This window comes from Rousettus aegyptiacus, unplaced genomic scaffold (genome assembly GCF_014176215.1).
Source record: "Rousettus aegyptiacus isolate mRouAeg1 unplaced genomic scaffold, mRouAeg1.p scaffold_m13_p_5, whole genome shotgun sequence".
Lineage (NCBI taxonomy): Eukaryota > Metazoa > Chordata > Mammalia > Chiroptera > Pteropodidae > Rousettus > Rousettus aegyptiacus.
In genome coordinates, this window is record NW_023416308.1 from 23,808,038 (window position 1) to 23,822,602 (window position 14,565).

A 14,565-nucleotide genomic window follows, 5' to 3' on the forward strand; every position below is an offset into this window, starting at 1 on the left:
GGATTGAGGTCAAGGGTCCTTTCAGTTGGTACAGTTAAGTCAGGAACTAGGTAGCCAGGGCCAGCTCCTTGCCCTGTACTTTCCACCCCACATATACACTTGGCATTCAGCCACGAGATTTGAATCTCATGTTTCTCTTCTGGGTCAAACATAAAACTAGGCTTTCTATCAGACAGCAAGCCCTGCTGTGACTTCTGTGGTGCAGATGGGCTAGAAGAGCTGCCTCAACACTCAGCCTTGTCTGGGTCAATTCTTGGCTGTGCCCAGAGCTGGCAAGGGGCTAATAAAAGCCAGAGACAGATTTATCCCCAAGGCACTGCCCAGGATGCCCTCCTGGTTCCAGCACTGGATGCCATGATGTCAGGCAGAGGAACCCCTCCTTGTGTGGCAAAGCTCTAGGTTCTCATCACAGAAACAGAAGTTCAGCAATTGTTTATTCTGGCCCTTGTGGCTCAGCTGGTTCAAAAGAATGAGGGTAAGGAGTAGGTAGGTACAGTATGTAGGAACCCATGGGCCACAGGGACAGGTTGGCCCTAGGCAGAAAAGCCAGGTCTTGTGCCCTGTTGGTTATTGCCTCTGAGTACCTTGGGGTGAGGTAAAGACTCCAGGAGCCCCTTGGTTTCTGCCCCTGTAATGTAGACAGGGTATTATTCTGGAAGGGCTGGTTTCTACTGTTCCAGGGGTCTAGGAAGAGGGGGAGGCCCCAGTAGTTGCTTGCTGGGTCTGGGTATCATCTGGGGGCTCTGATGAGGGCTCAGCTGGAGGGTTCTGGGGCTCCAGGATCCCTGTGCCATTGGGGTTCTCTACCCTTTCGAACAAGATGAGCATCTCGCAATGTGGGGTCTGCGGGAACAGGTCCACGGCCACAGCCTTGACTGGCCGGAAGGGGGTGCCCTTCACCCGGTTAGATGGGGTCCGGCAGAGGCTGTGGTGGGAAGGGAGCAATCAAGGTCAGCCATATGGCTGGGGTTCCTGTTACGGGTGTGGGGCTAGGTGCTGCCCCAGTCCACCCCAGGCCCCCCACCTCACACTCACTCCACAAAGTTGCCCATGGCCGCCCACGGGTTGCAGGAGACATACAGAAGCCACTTGAGGTTCTCAGCTTTGCGGACAGCGAGGATCACTTTGGAATCTGTGGAGGTAGATTCCTCAAGGGAGGGTCCCTAAGGGTCTGCACCTTAAGGAAGGGACTGGAGCCCAGTGGGTGGGGATATCAGGCCTGAAGCTGCACAGCCTAGTGTACCACCCAGACATCACTGCCCTCTTCTCCATACCACCTCCAAATGGAGGCCACTCACGCAGGCCAGCACGGGGTGGGTCCAGGATGGCAACAAGCTTCTGGGAGACCATTCTGCTTACTAGGGCGGGCACCAGGTCCTCAGCCCTCCCGCAATGGAACTCGACGTTGCTCAATTCTGTAGATGGCACAGCATTCCTGTCAGGACCCAATGCCCCACGAGGCCTGCCCAGCTACCTGGTATCCTAAAGCCCCACGAGGCCTGCCCAGCTACCTGGTATCCTAAAGCTCCCCGGCAAGAGGTGCTTTAGGAAAACCCACTGGCCCAGGAACCTGCTTGCCCTTCCTACCGCATCAAGCAGTCCTAGGCATTGTGGGCATAAAAGAGAAGCCCTGCTATACATCTGCACACTGACACTGACTGCCCCCCTCTATCCCTTGGTTGTAGAAGCCATGTAGTGGGTTCCAGGTGCTACCCTGAGGTGTATGGGCTGGGTGACTGCCTGCCATGTGGCTCTCACCATTGTTGCAGGCGTTTACCCGGGCATCCTCCACGGCCGCCTGGCATAGCTCAATCCCCACGACTCTCTTCACCTTCTGAAGCAAGGGAAAAGGCACGGACTGATGGCACCTTGCCCCACCCACTGTGGAGGCTTCTTGGGGAGGGGAATAGCAGTGGGGAAAAGAGGATGTGAACAGGCTGGGGGTCACCAGGAGTCATGAAGTGACAGCACAAGGGTGAGGGAGGGAGAGGGCATCCTTAGCTTGAGGCAGGAGAGCTCACCCGGGCTAAAGCCAGGCCAATGGTGCCTGTGCCACAGCACACATCCAGCACTGTGCTCTCAGTGTCCAGGTGGGCCCAGTCTTGGATGACTGTGTAGAGCTCCTCAGCTGCTGGGCTATTTACCTAGTAGGTAAGCCAGCACCACCCAGGATGTCAGAGCCGCCCCACTGCCCAGGTCAGCCTACCCTCCTGCAGCCTCCAGCAAATGCCTGCACTCCCTAGGACTCCCCCTGCTAAGAGACCTGTGGCCCAATCCCAGGCTCACTCACCCTCTTTCTAGGGCTCCTGCTTTCATCCTTTCACCACCTCTAACTGCCTAAGTGCCCCAGGGCTAGTTTTCCAACTGCCCCTCCATCCTTAAGATGCTGGGTGGCCTCACCCAGGACCCTGGATTTAAAAAGCACCCTGATCCTGACACCTTATGAACTCTTGAGTGCCAGATGTGTGGGACCCCCACAGCAACATCAAGCATGGAAGACTCCAACAGCTAACACCAGAGCCCTGGTGTCACCCTGCCTCCCACATATCACCCAGAACTGTCACAAGGGTCTTACTAGTGCAAGTGATTTCTTTCCTACCTCATAGCCCTTGCAGCTCCTTGCCTAGATTCCCTTAACAACTTACTGCCGCCCTTGCCAACTGCCCCAAATACACCCTGATGTCACGTCAGGACTCCCTCCGTGTGTCTTCAAGATCCCCAGGGACCCTGGACTACCTGGAAGAAGGCATGAGGGGAGATCTGGAAGGTCAACCCCAGCAGATCCTCATGGATGTACCGGTCCCCAGCCACATGCTCCAGGGGCAGGCCCTCTTGGCTGGGAGCCTTTCTGTGGGTGGTGGGGCCAGTTAGTCAATGTCACCAACCCTTGCAGGAACTTCCCCTCCCCCATAGTTCCTCACCGCTGTCCCTCCTTCACGAAGTAGAGGCAGGTCACCCCACTGGCCTTGCCTGGCCCTGCTAGGAAGTGCTGTGCCAAGGAGGCCTTCAGCTCCGTCAGCTCCTCAGGGCTCAGTTTCTGGAGAAGGCAATAGAAAAAGCCCTGTAAGGCTCTGCTGCATGCAGCCCACTCCAGCAGGGACACCCCCCAACTGGATCACCCTGCCTGAGACCTGAGGATGGAAGTAGGCAATGGCCATGGCTTGGCCTCGGCGGCTGGTGCGCACCGTCAGCTGCTTCCAGTGGCCCGAGTATGTCTCTGGGTCATATGCAGAGTATGCAGTGGACCTGTGGGAGCCACAAGCAGGCCTGAGTTCCCGACAAATGCTGACTAGAACTAGGTGAGCAGCCTCCCTGATCGCTCCTCCAGCCACACCCGCCAGGTAGGACCCAGGCCCTCTGCTCCCAGACCACCTTAGGACATCTCGGAGTGCCCAGCCACAAGTCCTCACCGGATAAACTCCTGGAATGCTTTCACCACCTGCTTGGTAGCCTTGGGGATGTGCACGGTGTCAAAGGGAGCTGCCACGGCACATGTACCCCCCTTGTATTTGCCTAGCCGGCAGCCAACAGTGTTGTCCTTCCCGTCTACCCCAACGCCGACCAGAAACTCACACTTGTTTCGATACTCGGTCTGCAAGGCAGGTGGAGGGAGGCAGAGAGACACAGCTGACCTTACCGTGGCAGTTCCACATGAGTGCACTGAGGGAACACCAAAGTTAGAGATGGCAATGAGAGGCTCTGGCTCCCCCACAAGGTCTGGCAGTACACAGGACAAGGCTGACAACTAGTTATGTGATGATTAAGAGAAGTTAAGTATAAAACAGGAAGAGGAATGGGAAAGAAGGGCAAGAACAGCTTCTTAAAGGGCATGGGGTGAAGGTTTGTAGGCCTGACCTGCTGGGGTGACGGCCTGACCCCATCCAGCGGGCAGCAGGCCTTGTTGTGCTTGTGCTTCTGCGAGAGTAGCCAGGGAAGCAGGGCACGATTGGTGTTCCCAATTTCCCTGCAGGATTGGGTGGGGCCGGGGTTGGACTCAGCCTGCTGTCCCCAACCCATATTCAGCCACTATGCAAATGCCCAGGCATCCAAGCTCCTCCCTTGGGACCTCATTATCCCCACTGATAACACAGGGGTCTTAGTGCTTAGCTCCCCAAGAGACTGTGCAGACCCTGAGGGTGTCTGTACAGTGCACAGGGTGGGCTGAGCAAACACAGAGCTGGGCAGAACTCCAATGCCAAGGGAGTGACTGTGCCCATACTCACTTGGCGAGCTTCTGCAGCACCTGCTCGCACTCCAGCCGCTTCCGTTCAAGTTGCTCAGCATAGGGCACAGTCCAAAGAGGGGTCACAACATCATTCACGCATGTAGCTGGTGGCTCACTCTCATCTTCACGCCGCCTCTTCCTGGCCATGGGATCAACCTTGGGCTTTGCCAGGCGCACGCTAAGAGGACGGCCCTTCCAGAGGGCACCATGCAGCACACGCAAGGCCTTGTCACGCTCAGCAGCACTGCGGAAAGTCACAAAGGCGCAGGGAGGTTGCCCGAAAAGTTTGGTTTTATGGGGCTGCAGACCAAAGCGACCCAGAAACCTCCGGACATCGCTGAAGCTGGCGTGGCGTGGCACGTTCTGCAGCTCCAACTTGAAGATCTCGGAAGTGAACAAGTCGTCCCTGATGTAGTTGTAGAGCCCAGGCTGAGGCCCTGACTCTGCAGCCTCCCCAACCCTCTCTTCCTCCTTCTCCTCTTCGGGGGCACTGTTGCTCTCCTGGCCGCAGCCCTTCATTGGCCCCGGGCTCTGTTTGGAGAAAGCAGGGGCTGGACTGAGGGTTGGACCTACGGCCTGAACGCCCAGGCTACCTAGCCATACGTCTTTCTGTCCCCACTCCCTTCTTCCTCTCCCATCTCACTCCCCATCCCTAGAGGTTCCCTACCGCTCCCCGCCATTCCCTCCTAGGCAGTCCGCCATCTCCATCCCGCGTCCCTCGCTAGGTTCTTCCTTCACTTTACTTCGTTGTCGAGCTCGGCACTCATCGTCCGGTTCGGTTCCGCTGCCTGGACTGGGGGCTCCAAGAGGGTCGCCTCGCTCTGGGCCCGGCGCACCACGGGCGCTCAGAGCGCGAGTGCAGCGCCGCGAGAGGCAGGAGCAGGACTCAAACCCTCTGTGCTCAGGTCCGGATCTCAGACGTGGGCTGCACCGCCCGCCCACCAGAGGCCCGCGGCAGCCGCTCACCTCGCTGGCCGCTCTCCTGTCCGCCAGCAAGTGCAGACGAGGCGGCGCGTCTCTATCGTCTTGGCTTCCGGTGACGTCATCGCCACGCGCTTGCGCTGGCACCGCTCCGCGTGTCTGGTGCTGGCTTTCGCGAGCTCGAGGCTCGCGCTGCTGCAGGACGGAAGTGCGCGCGAGGGCCGCCGGGAGCGCACGCTTCCCTGGCTGCCAGGCAGGCCGGGCATGCGCCGCGGGCGTTTTGGCGGGAAGCGCGGGGTGGGCCGGACAATGAGAGTGTCCATCACCTGAGCCAATAAAGCTGCACTGGTTTTGAATCGCGGCGCGTTTCCCGCCGCCGGGGTCAGGGGTCAAGGTTCGGGTCGCGGGGCGGGGGGGAAGAGCGGGCGGGCAGGAGGCGCCGGCGCCAGACGCGGAGTGAGGGAGCTACGACTAGCCGCCGAGAGGCCGCGGAGCCAGCGACGACCGAGCCAGCCGAGCCGCCGCCGCCGCCGCCGCTGCGCCGCCATGGCGGCCGCCAAGGTGCGACTGGGCCCGGGCGGGGACTGCGGAAAGGGGGTTGCCGGGCGGCTGAGGCCGCTATCAGCGGCCACGTGGGCGGCCCGCGCCGCCGCTGCCAACTCCCGCTGGCCTGCGGTCTCACCGCTTGCCGGTCTTCGTGGCGCGGGGTCAGGCTGTGAGGAGTGCGACCTGGGAGCTCGCGGCCTTCAAGGCTGGAGCGCTCCGGACCTGGGGGCGAGTGCTCAGGCCTGGGTGCTGCGGGGTGCCTGTGTGACCTTGGGGCGGCCCTGGGTGGTCGTGCGAGCGCTATCAGGACGTGGGGCAGCCCTGCCGTCCAAGTTCCTTGGTCTTGCATTTGTTTCACCGCTCGCCTGGGACGCAGGGCAGGCGGCTGGTTTTCTCCAGCTCGGCCCACTTGCTAGCTACCCACCAAGACGATGCATCCTTTTCTTCCATGATCTACGCAGCACTTCATTCATTCTGTCCTAGACTCGAACCTCCACAGGCCTCTGCGACGGAAGCCCTTAAGTTCAAGCGGGATGGAAGGGGCTTGGACCCCCGAACCAGGGTGGGGGCGGCTTTGTTGGCTGTGGGTGTCTGCTCGCGTGAGCTGGCTGAGGCGGAGCCGCAGTGCTGGCTAACTAAGGAAAACAGCGAAGGCTTATCTTTTCTTTTTCAGCTTGCGTCTGGTAGTGAAGTGTTGGGATTTCTTATGGTTTTGTATAGATCACCAAACGACGTATCCTGTAAGACTTAAACCTAAAATAGGATCCTTTGTGCCCTATATTTATTTAAATTGGACCAGATTTTTATGATTCTTATTTGTATGATTTGACTTACCAGCGTAACTTTGTACCAAGGTAAAGTTGCTAATGGTACCGTGAATTTTGTGTAAAACTTGCAGTCCCAACTTTTTTCTTGTAGTAAGGAAAGCACAGATTTTTTCTTAACTCTTAGGGTTGCTTTATGCTTTATAGGTAACACTGGCCTTGAGGCCCTTTTTAATCCATCATTGTGTCCTTTAATTTTCACTTGGCAGTATCATTTTCCACATTTTACAGACGAAGAAACAAGCTTAAAGAGATGGGGCAGTTTCTTCCTGGCCATTCCACCAGTAGGTGGACAAGTGTTAGGAGCCCCAGTCGGATGTGATTGATGAATCTTGGGGGAGGGTGCTGAAGGTCAGTGTCTTGCTGTATGCTGGATGGACATACAAACTTTTCCTTTTTCATGTTAAAAGTTGTGGGCTTAAACTCTTGCTTTGAGATGAGGCCATTCATTAGTAGGAATGCCCACGCTGTAGCTTGCAGGCCAGGCTTACCACCAGTAGTCACCTCTTCACACACTTTCCTGCACAGGACACCCATGAGGACCACGATACCTCCACTGAGAATGCAGATGAGTCCAACCACGATCCCCAGTTCGAACCAATAGTTTCTCTTCCTGAGCAAGAAATTAAAACGCTGGAAGAAGATGAAGAGGAGCTTTTCAAAATGTAAGTGAGCTGATGTTGCTTCAGATGTAGATATGATTAGTTTAAGGTGGAATTTATGGTTTTTGTGAGTGTCAAGGTCTTGGCCTGAACTTTTATGGGACTGAGGCTGAAGAAGGGACCTGGAGTTGTATGATGGCTAATCCCACATGGAAATCAAGGCTGCTGTTAGAATCCACTCATTAGATAACTTATTACTGAGTGCCCCTGCTGCCCCGTGGCTCCTGCTGTGGAGGACACAGGCACTCCCTGGTGTCCTGTCACTGATGTTCTGTCCACAAGGGTATATATCTCCGTGCTTTGGCCGACTCCCTTGGTTGAACAGAGTCTCTGTCATTGTTTTTTTTTTGATTTTGCACTGGATTTTTTTAGGCTGAAATTTATGAATCCCTAATTCATGTTTTTAATACACAAAAAGTCTGGAATTGTGATTAAAAGTGGGTGGTGTTAATAGTTACTAAGATTGCATTTGAAAATTACTCTAAATGTGTTCCTTGGTACCTTTAGCAAGAAGCTACAGTGGCAGGTGTTATTTTGAAGCAGTTCCTGCACTAGCAAAGTGTTGTTCAGATGTCTGCAACAAAGTCACAATACTGCCCAGCCTATGGCCTATTGCCTGTGTTCAGAATTGTACAAAAATGCTAGGTTTGTTACAAGTACATAGGAATAGGTTGTAGTTTCCCCCTGACCAAGTTCGTGGAACTTCCCCAACACCCTTCATATCTATCCAGGATGCCAGGTTAAGGTTTGAGTGCTTTGCTGTGAGTGGGGGGAGAGGAGCAGAGGCAGTCACCACCATCCCCAAGGGCCTGGGAAAGGAAAGATGCACCCTTTAGTCACAGAGTGGTGGATATCTCTCTGAAGACACTAGTTCTCCAGGTCTCTGCTCTGTCCAGAAATGATGCTGTAGCCAGGGACTGGCTCCTCCCAAAAGCGAGGATTGCTGGTGATGCTGTTGCTGTCACCTTTCTGTCCACGCCAGGGATGTGTTCCTGGTGTTCTAGACATAGGCCCTTCCTGAGGGAAATGAGGCCAGCAATTTGGGCCTTTATATCTGGGCCCTTGGGCTCTAGGTCAAAGCTCTAGGGGCATCCTTATTAGAACATTTTTTCCCTGAACACAATTGGCTTTGGGAGAGAGCGGAATGTTCTTTAGAAAAGGGGCCAGCAGAGCTGGGGTCCTGTGGAGAAGTAAAAGGGCAGGCATGGTTGATGGGGGAGAGAGAGAGTGTTGATCTGAGCCCTAGAGCAGGACTCTTGCGATGGGGGCCTTGCCTGGTTCCTTCTGGGAAGGAAGGCAGGGAATTTCTGAGCAGAGGCCTGCAACCCCCTCTCTGAGTTGGGAGCCAGGAGGCATCTTATAGCTGAAGAAGAGTTATACCTATGAAAAGGTTCTTGTCTTCCACTTGCTTCCGTTCTGTGGCTCTGTGGGACACCAGGAAGCCCCTGCATCATGATGGCAGACACACCCAGCAGCATTGGGTGGGCTACTTTGCTGAGTGGCTGAGTCTGTTAGAAAACGTGAATGTGGAAACTTTTTTCTTTATTTTCATCAACTTACAACTTGGGATTTGTTGGGCTGTTTTGTTGTTTTGGTGACATTTTGGCTTGCAGTTTTTGGAGTAAAAAAAAGGAAAGCGTGTTTGTTGAGACACCAGGTATAGCTGTTTGTTTAATGCCCAGAAAACAAGTGTTCTTTTCTAGCAAGCACTTGACTTATTTATTACTGTTCCTGTATGTGTCTAAGCTTTCACTTAATAACTTTTTTTGAAGGCGAGCAAAGCTATTCCGATTTGCTTCAGAGAATGATCTCCCAGAATGGAAGGAACGAGGAACTGGAGATGTCAAGCTCCTGAAGCATAAGGAGAAAGGGACCATCCGCCTCCTCATGAGGAGGGACAAGACCCTGAAGATATGCGCCAACCACTATAGTAGGTGGTCTCTCGGGTGTGTTTTCTTTCTGAGCCCTGGCACTTTGCATTGGGACAGCTTTGGATTTTGGGGCAGCCTGTTTTCAGGGATATGCTGGGATCCTGGGAGTACATAATTGCGTGGAGTGCACGTTCACAGTGTGTTTTTTTAATTTAAAGTAGGAAATTAGGTTTTCTAGTATGCCTCTGAACTCAGAGCAGACCTGCAGAGAAGCTTATTGCCCACAGGGTTGTGGAGTCTGGGCAGGTGGGACCAGGCAGGGTGGCCTGAGGGCATGTGAGTGTGCCTCTGTCATTGAGGTGCTTGGGTAGCAGCCTTCTCACTTTTCAGTGTGCTCTGGTCCCCACAGGCTGTTCTCTGGGGAGGATGCAGGAGGAGAATGGGATGGGGAGAAAGTGGCTGCCTCATTCTTAGGGGCCTATGAAGCTGCACAAGGAGTGGGTGTGGCAGGTTCGATGCATCAGTCCTGGGCTCAGTGTATAGGGAGACGGGTCCAGGAAAAGCAACATGTGGCCTGGCCTATGAAGAGGTGACGGACAGCAAGTTCTGGGTCACATCAGTCTCTTGACTGCTGGGCTGTTCTTCAGTTCTCTGAGTATGCCTTTGGAAGCCAGCATGTGTTGGGCTCCATTCTTAATCCAGGGCCATGTCTGCATTTCTGGGTGTAATGTGCGTCTGACAGGGCAGGGCCCCTTGTCTGGGCAGGAATTGCAGTGGAATAGCCTTTGAGAGTGATGTGGAAGGATAGATGGGCTTGCAGAGGCTCTGAAAGTGGGAGGGGCCTTCCTGTACCACAGTCGCCTCTGCGCCACTTGGCCTTCATGTGCCAGTCTCCACATCCCAGCCAGTCTGCTCTGTCCTGGTCCTCGCACGCCAGCCCAATATGAATCCCTTCCTTGGGGTCTTCTTGACACCCATATTTTTCTTAGAGCCTTGCCAGGTTACTGGGTCACTTCTGTGTGAGTTGTGAGTGGGTCCTAGGCCTGGTATACACCATAGGCCCTTGGTGGACCAGATATTTGGTGGTGGGATGAGGTCGTGTCACCTTTATGTGCCATATATAATGGGCTTGCTCAGCATCTGAGTGGATGTTTGGTAATTGCTTCTAGTTCAGATGGTGGTGTGTACCTGAGGCTGGGCATGAGCCATCCCACATCTCCTGAGATCTCTGCCATGGGCATGCTGCTGGGCATGGTACTTGGGTGCTTTTGTTCTTTGGGGCACTACTCTCTCTTGGCCCCCTTGGGTCTGTGTGGACCTGAGGATATGAGATAGGTGTACTTATTCCAGGCCATGGCTCTCTTTTGTGCTATTTGTACATGATACAAGGCCATTGGTGCCTACTTCTGATGGCTTTGTCCACCCCACACCTGCTAGTCTCCCTGGATAATGTAAGAATGAGAGTGGTTGCACTGGTCTGATTGTATGGCTTTCTGGATAATCCACTTCCCAGCCTCTGGCTCTCTGCTGACCCCTTCCTCCCAATGGGCCAGGTTTCTGATGGCGTAGCTGAACATGGCCACAGCCATGTAATGGGCACTTTTCACAGAAAGAGCTAAGCCCGCTTGGCTTTATGTCTGTGTCTTTTCTGGGCCCAGGGGCTGCACCAAGGGGCTGGGCGTGAGTGGCCACATTGTCTCTGGAGCCCTTGTCTGCATTGGGATTGGAGGCCCTCGCCAAGGTGTCTCCATGGTCAGGGAGCATGCCCCCCTGTTCCAAGATTTAGTACAGTCCTGGTTTTAAGTGAACATGGGGCATTTTCAGAGAGGTTTGAGTAAAATTTAGAGCTCACGAGACTTTGGTGCACCTCAAATCATCCCTGTTTTGTGCATAGTGGGACCTTGAGTTGGCGACCAGGGCTTTCTGTGTTGGGGTGGCCAAGGGTGCTGAGCTGGCAGTGCAACAGTGGCCAGTGTTCTCATGGAGCTTCTCTCCCAGTCACGCCGATGATGGAGCTGAAGCCAAATGCAGGCAGTGACCGTGCCTGGGTCTGGAACACCCATGCTGACTTTGCCGACGAGCGCCCCAAGCCGGAGCTGCTGGCCATCCGCTTCCTCAATGCTGAAAGTAAGCAGAAGGGTGGGCTGGCGGGCGTCTGTACCTGCCTGACTGCCATTGCCTATTTTATAACGTTGCAGAAATTCTTTTGCTTTATAGGGAGAATTGACAATAATTAGGAAGCAATGGCAGGGGCTGTTTCTGCCCTGCTGTCTGGTGGCCCTCTCAAGAAAGGGGTCGAAGTGCCACATGCGTTTTGAGGCCGTTCCCAGACTGAGTCCATGAGTAGTGCATTTCCCTCTTAACCTCAAAGACTGTGCCAGTTGGTTTCCCCAGGGCAAGCATGTCCACCCACCATTACCTGGGTGCCAGCAGGGGCTATTCTGAAATCCACAGGCCCAGGCTGACTTCTCCCCTGGTTTGGTTTCTTTCTGGCCCAGATTGTCAAAAGCTGTGCCCTGTGGGCCCTGGAAGAACTGGGTGAGTGCTGGGGTCCAGTGACCCAGGAGCTAACCATCTAGTATTGAGTGGACCTCTTCTATGCTCTGGGAACGGGGCCTGTCCAGAGGCTATTTCCAACATGAGTGGAGAGCAGAGTGCCTGGCGAGGAGGTTCTTGGTTGCCTGAGGCCATCATATTTTGCCACTGTGCTCAAATTGTTACAAAATCATGGAAGGAGAGGGCCCAACTTAGTCACCAGGAAGGACTCAGGAAACATTCACTGCACAGTCTGCGCAAATGTGGGCCCCGGCCATGTTAGACAGCTCAGCTCATCCTTAGGTCAGAAATGACCACTGGATGGGCCCTTTGTGAAACTTGGCTCTTTAGTCCCGCTGGACATGTCCCCTTTATTGCTCAGGGCTCTGAGGAAGTCTTTTTTTCCCCTGCAGATGCACAGAAATTCAAGACAAAGTTTGAAGAATGCAGGAAAGAGATCGAAGAGAGAGAAAAGAAAGGTAATGTGGTGCTTGTGGGTGGGGTACTTCTTTGCAGACTCACTCTGTACCCGGCTGCAGTCCCAGGCGGGTGCTTTTTCTGTCTGCTACAAAAATTTCTGGGGTGCTGTGATTACCTTGACTTGTCAAGGGTGATGCAGCTGCCCAGAGACATAGGATGCTTTCTAGGGAAGTGAGCTGGCCATCCAGGCCCCAAGTGTGTGCTCACTGGCCTAAGTCTAGTGAGCACGTAGGCAGGTGGTCAAGTCCCGGTGTCTGACTAGAACCCTACAGAGGCTAAATGGGTTTTCAAGAGGTCCTCATGGTTGCCTGTTCACTCAGGGCCTGTTGATGTCACTTACCATAGTAAGTGATCAAACATAACTGAGTAGACTCACCGAGGCCCCAGGCGTGAGTGCGTGTTTATTTGGATTAATCATAAGGCATGCAGGAGAATAATGGCCTGTCCTGTGGGGAGTGTGTCCCAGGCTCATACAAGGCAGGTGAATGGGCTGGGGAGAGCAGTGCTTCTCTGTTTCCTTACTGTGGTCTCCTCTGTTTTTAGCAGGATCAGGCAAAAACGATAATGCCGAGAAAGTGGCCGAAAAGCTAGAAGCTCTTTCCGTCAAGGAGGAGAGCAAGGAGTCCGAAGATAAGGAGACCAAGGAGAAAGCTGAGGAGAAGCAATAAGTCCTCTGCCCTTGTTTTCTTTTCCTTCCTTTCTTTTCCTTTTTTAAAATTTTGCCCTGCCCCTGCTTTTTGGTTTGTTTTTATTCTGTTTTGTTTTTACAAGGGACTTTATATAAAGAACTGAATTCTAACATTCAGGTGTTTTTTTCTAAGTTTTTGCCCTATTGAAGACAACTTCAGAAAATCCATTCCCCAGTCATGAAAATGTACTGTGCTAACTTTCTTTTCCATAGTGGAAACACTTATTTATAGTCATCAAAAATAGTGAATAAACAACACATTTGAAACCTGCACAGAGGGCAGGACCGTGTATGCGCCAGCCCTGTCCTGGGAGCATTGTGGGTTCCTGCTGGCTCTAGGGTGTTGGAGTGGTACTCTGGGTCCAACCCCATTGTCATACTCGCTGTCGTGAACTTTGGGCCACTATTGGCCGCTGTTGCCGTGGTGTGTCTGAGGCAGTGCTAGTGGGGCAGCTGGGCTAGGAGAGGCCAATGCTGAGTTCTCTGCATCCTGAAGGCCTTGTGTACTTTTGTCCTATGGTCAGGAGTAGGTAAGATTTTTTTTTTTTTTTTCCTTTTGGGGAGAGAAAGGAAAACCACCAGTTTCCTTTGCTCTGACATAAGGTGGCCAAGCAGGTCTCTAGGCTTTGGTAAGGCTGTCTTTGGTCAGCCTGGGGAAGGCCAGTCTCATAGCATGCATGTCCAGTCTAGTGAAGTGCACAGGCAGGACTTGGCGCCACTGCCATCGTCGTAGAAAACTATCTCATCCATGTGCTCCTGGCATCTCCCATCGGGGCGGACTTGTGGACATCTGCAGTAGCTTTAAATTAAAGGATGCTTTCAGGAATGCAAATAGGTTAGTGCCATTTGGGAGTTTGTCTCATAAATGGGCTGCCTCTGTAGATACCATACTAAGTAGGGGAGAAGTTTTCAGTTTGTGGTCAGGGTTTTGAAAGTGTATGGTCCCAACTGTGATGGCATGTCCCAGGAAGACCACCAAGGCTCTGAGGAACTGGAGCCTCACTCACCTCCAGTAGGGGAGGAGCAAGTTCCTACCTACCTGGAGAGGACACTCACATGCTCGTGCCTCTTGTGGCTGTTTACCATTAACACCTACAGTGCTTTACAGTGTGGCCAAGTCTATTATGTGGGCCCTATATGTCCTGTGGTCTTTGTCCAGTTTAAACCTTGTGTCCTTGGTCCCTCTGGGGGATGTCCACTCTTGTTTTAAAACTGAGGACTTCACTGGCCAGCTTCGTTGTGTTCTGGCAGCCGTAGGCCCTGGGGTATGGGTCTCTTTTGATACTTTTACAGTTGGTGTTGGTGCAGTGGTATTTCCCACCCAGGGAGGGACAGTGAAGCTTATGCACCTCACCCATCATGACGAGTTGGAATTGTTACACTGTAAAGGGCAGAAACTGCTTTCCTGTGGGGCCTCCTTTGGATGCATTGTATGAAAGCCTGGACCCAGGGGCTTGCTCCTTGACAAAGGGGTAGTTGGACACCCCTTTGAACACAGAAGAGATGTTTAACATTATCTTTGATTTAGGCTCCAATAAAATATAATACCCTACTTGATGTAAAACCCCAGGCCAACTTCCTCTTGGGTAAGATGTATCTCCAAGTGGACAAAGCCCACTTTGCAGAACTGTGCTGCAAAGGGAGACGTGCAGGTGCAACAGTCGGCCCCACTAGGATGAGCAAGAATGACAGTAGGGGTTCGAGTCTCACAGCCAGTATATTTCCAGGTGGACTCTTTGTGGCACAGATAATGGGAAGCCAAAATTGAGGGATTAAAGATACTGGGATGGAGAGAAATGAGTTATAATACCTT

At 53.4% G+C, this 14,565-nt stretch overlaps 2 protein-coding genes and 1 non-coding gene across 9 annotated transcripts; 2 read left to right on the forward strand and 1 right to left on the reverse strand.

Moving 5' to 3' along the window:
- Window positions 1-416: 416 nt before the first annotated feature.
- On the reverse strand, window positions 417-5,185 carry TRMT2A (tRNA methyltransferase 2 homolog A). 3 transcript variants are annotated; one of them, XM_016166946.2, is made up of 12 exons: window positions 4,969-5,185; window positions 4,224-4,756; window positions 3,856-3,964; window positions 3,411-3,592; window positions 3,132-3,246; window positions 2,922-3,037; window positions 2,737-2,848; window positions 2,022-2,144; window positions 1,759-1,834; window positions 1,299-1,415; window positions 1,036-1,132; window positions 417-925 (listed from the first exon to the last, which is right to left on the reverse strand). In XM_016166946.2, exons 1-12 carry the CDS (start codon window positions 4,990-4,992, stop codon window positions 685-687), a joined length of 1,845 nt encoding a protein of 614 aa, XP_016022432.2. In that variant the 5' UTR covers window positions 4,993-5,185; the 3' UTR covers window positions 417-684. The 3 variants fall into 3 exon arrangements, with proteins under 3 accessions (XP_016022432.2, XP_016022429.2, XP_016022431.2); XM_016166943.2 differs by having other exon boundaries at window positions 3,411-3,745; XM_016166945.2 differs by having other exon boundaries at window positions 3,411-3,745; window positions 4,893-5,185.
- Window positions 5,186-5,541: 356 nt separating this feature from the next.
- On the forward strand, window positions 5,542-13,025 carry RANBP1 (RAN binding protein 1). Of its 5 annotated transcripts, XM_036220149.1 has the most exons (7): window positions 6,211-6,254; window positions 6,366-6,432; window positions 7,045-7,181; window positions 8,951-9,108; window positions 11,048-11,176; window positions 11,998-12,063; window positions 12,608-12,865. In XM_036220149.1, exons 1-7 carry the CDS (start codon window positions 6,226-6,228, stop codon window positions 12,730-12,732), a joined length of 711 nt encoding a protein of 236 aa, XP_036076042.1. In that variant the 5' UTR covers window positions 6,211-6,225; the 3' UTR covers window positions 12,733-12,865. The 5 variants fall into 5 exon arrangements, with proteins under 5 accessions (XP_016022433.1, XP_016022434.1, XP_036076041.1 ...); XM_016166947.2 differs by lacking the exons at window positions 6,211-6,254; window positions 6,366-6,432 and adding an exon at window positions 5,542-5,707; XM_016166948.2 differs by lacking the exons at window positions 6,211-6,254; window positions 6,366-6,432 and adding an exon at window positions 5,545-5,707 and having other exon boundaries at window positions 12,611-12,865.
- On the forward strand, window positions 12,097-12,221 carry LOC118603318. The gene has a single exon (XR_004951192.1). It is a non-coding gene; the product is annotated as a small nucleolar RNA SNORA77 (small nucleolar RNA).
- Window positions 13,026-14,565: the final 1,540 nt, after the last annotated feature.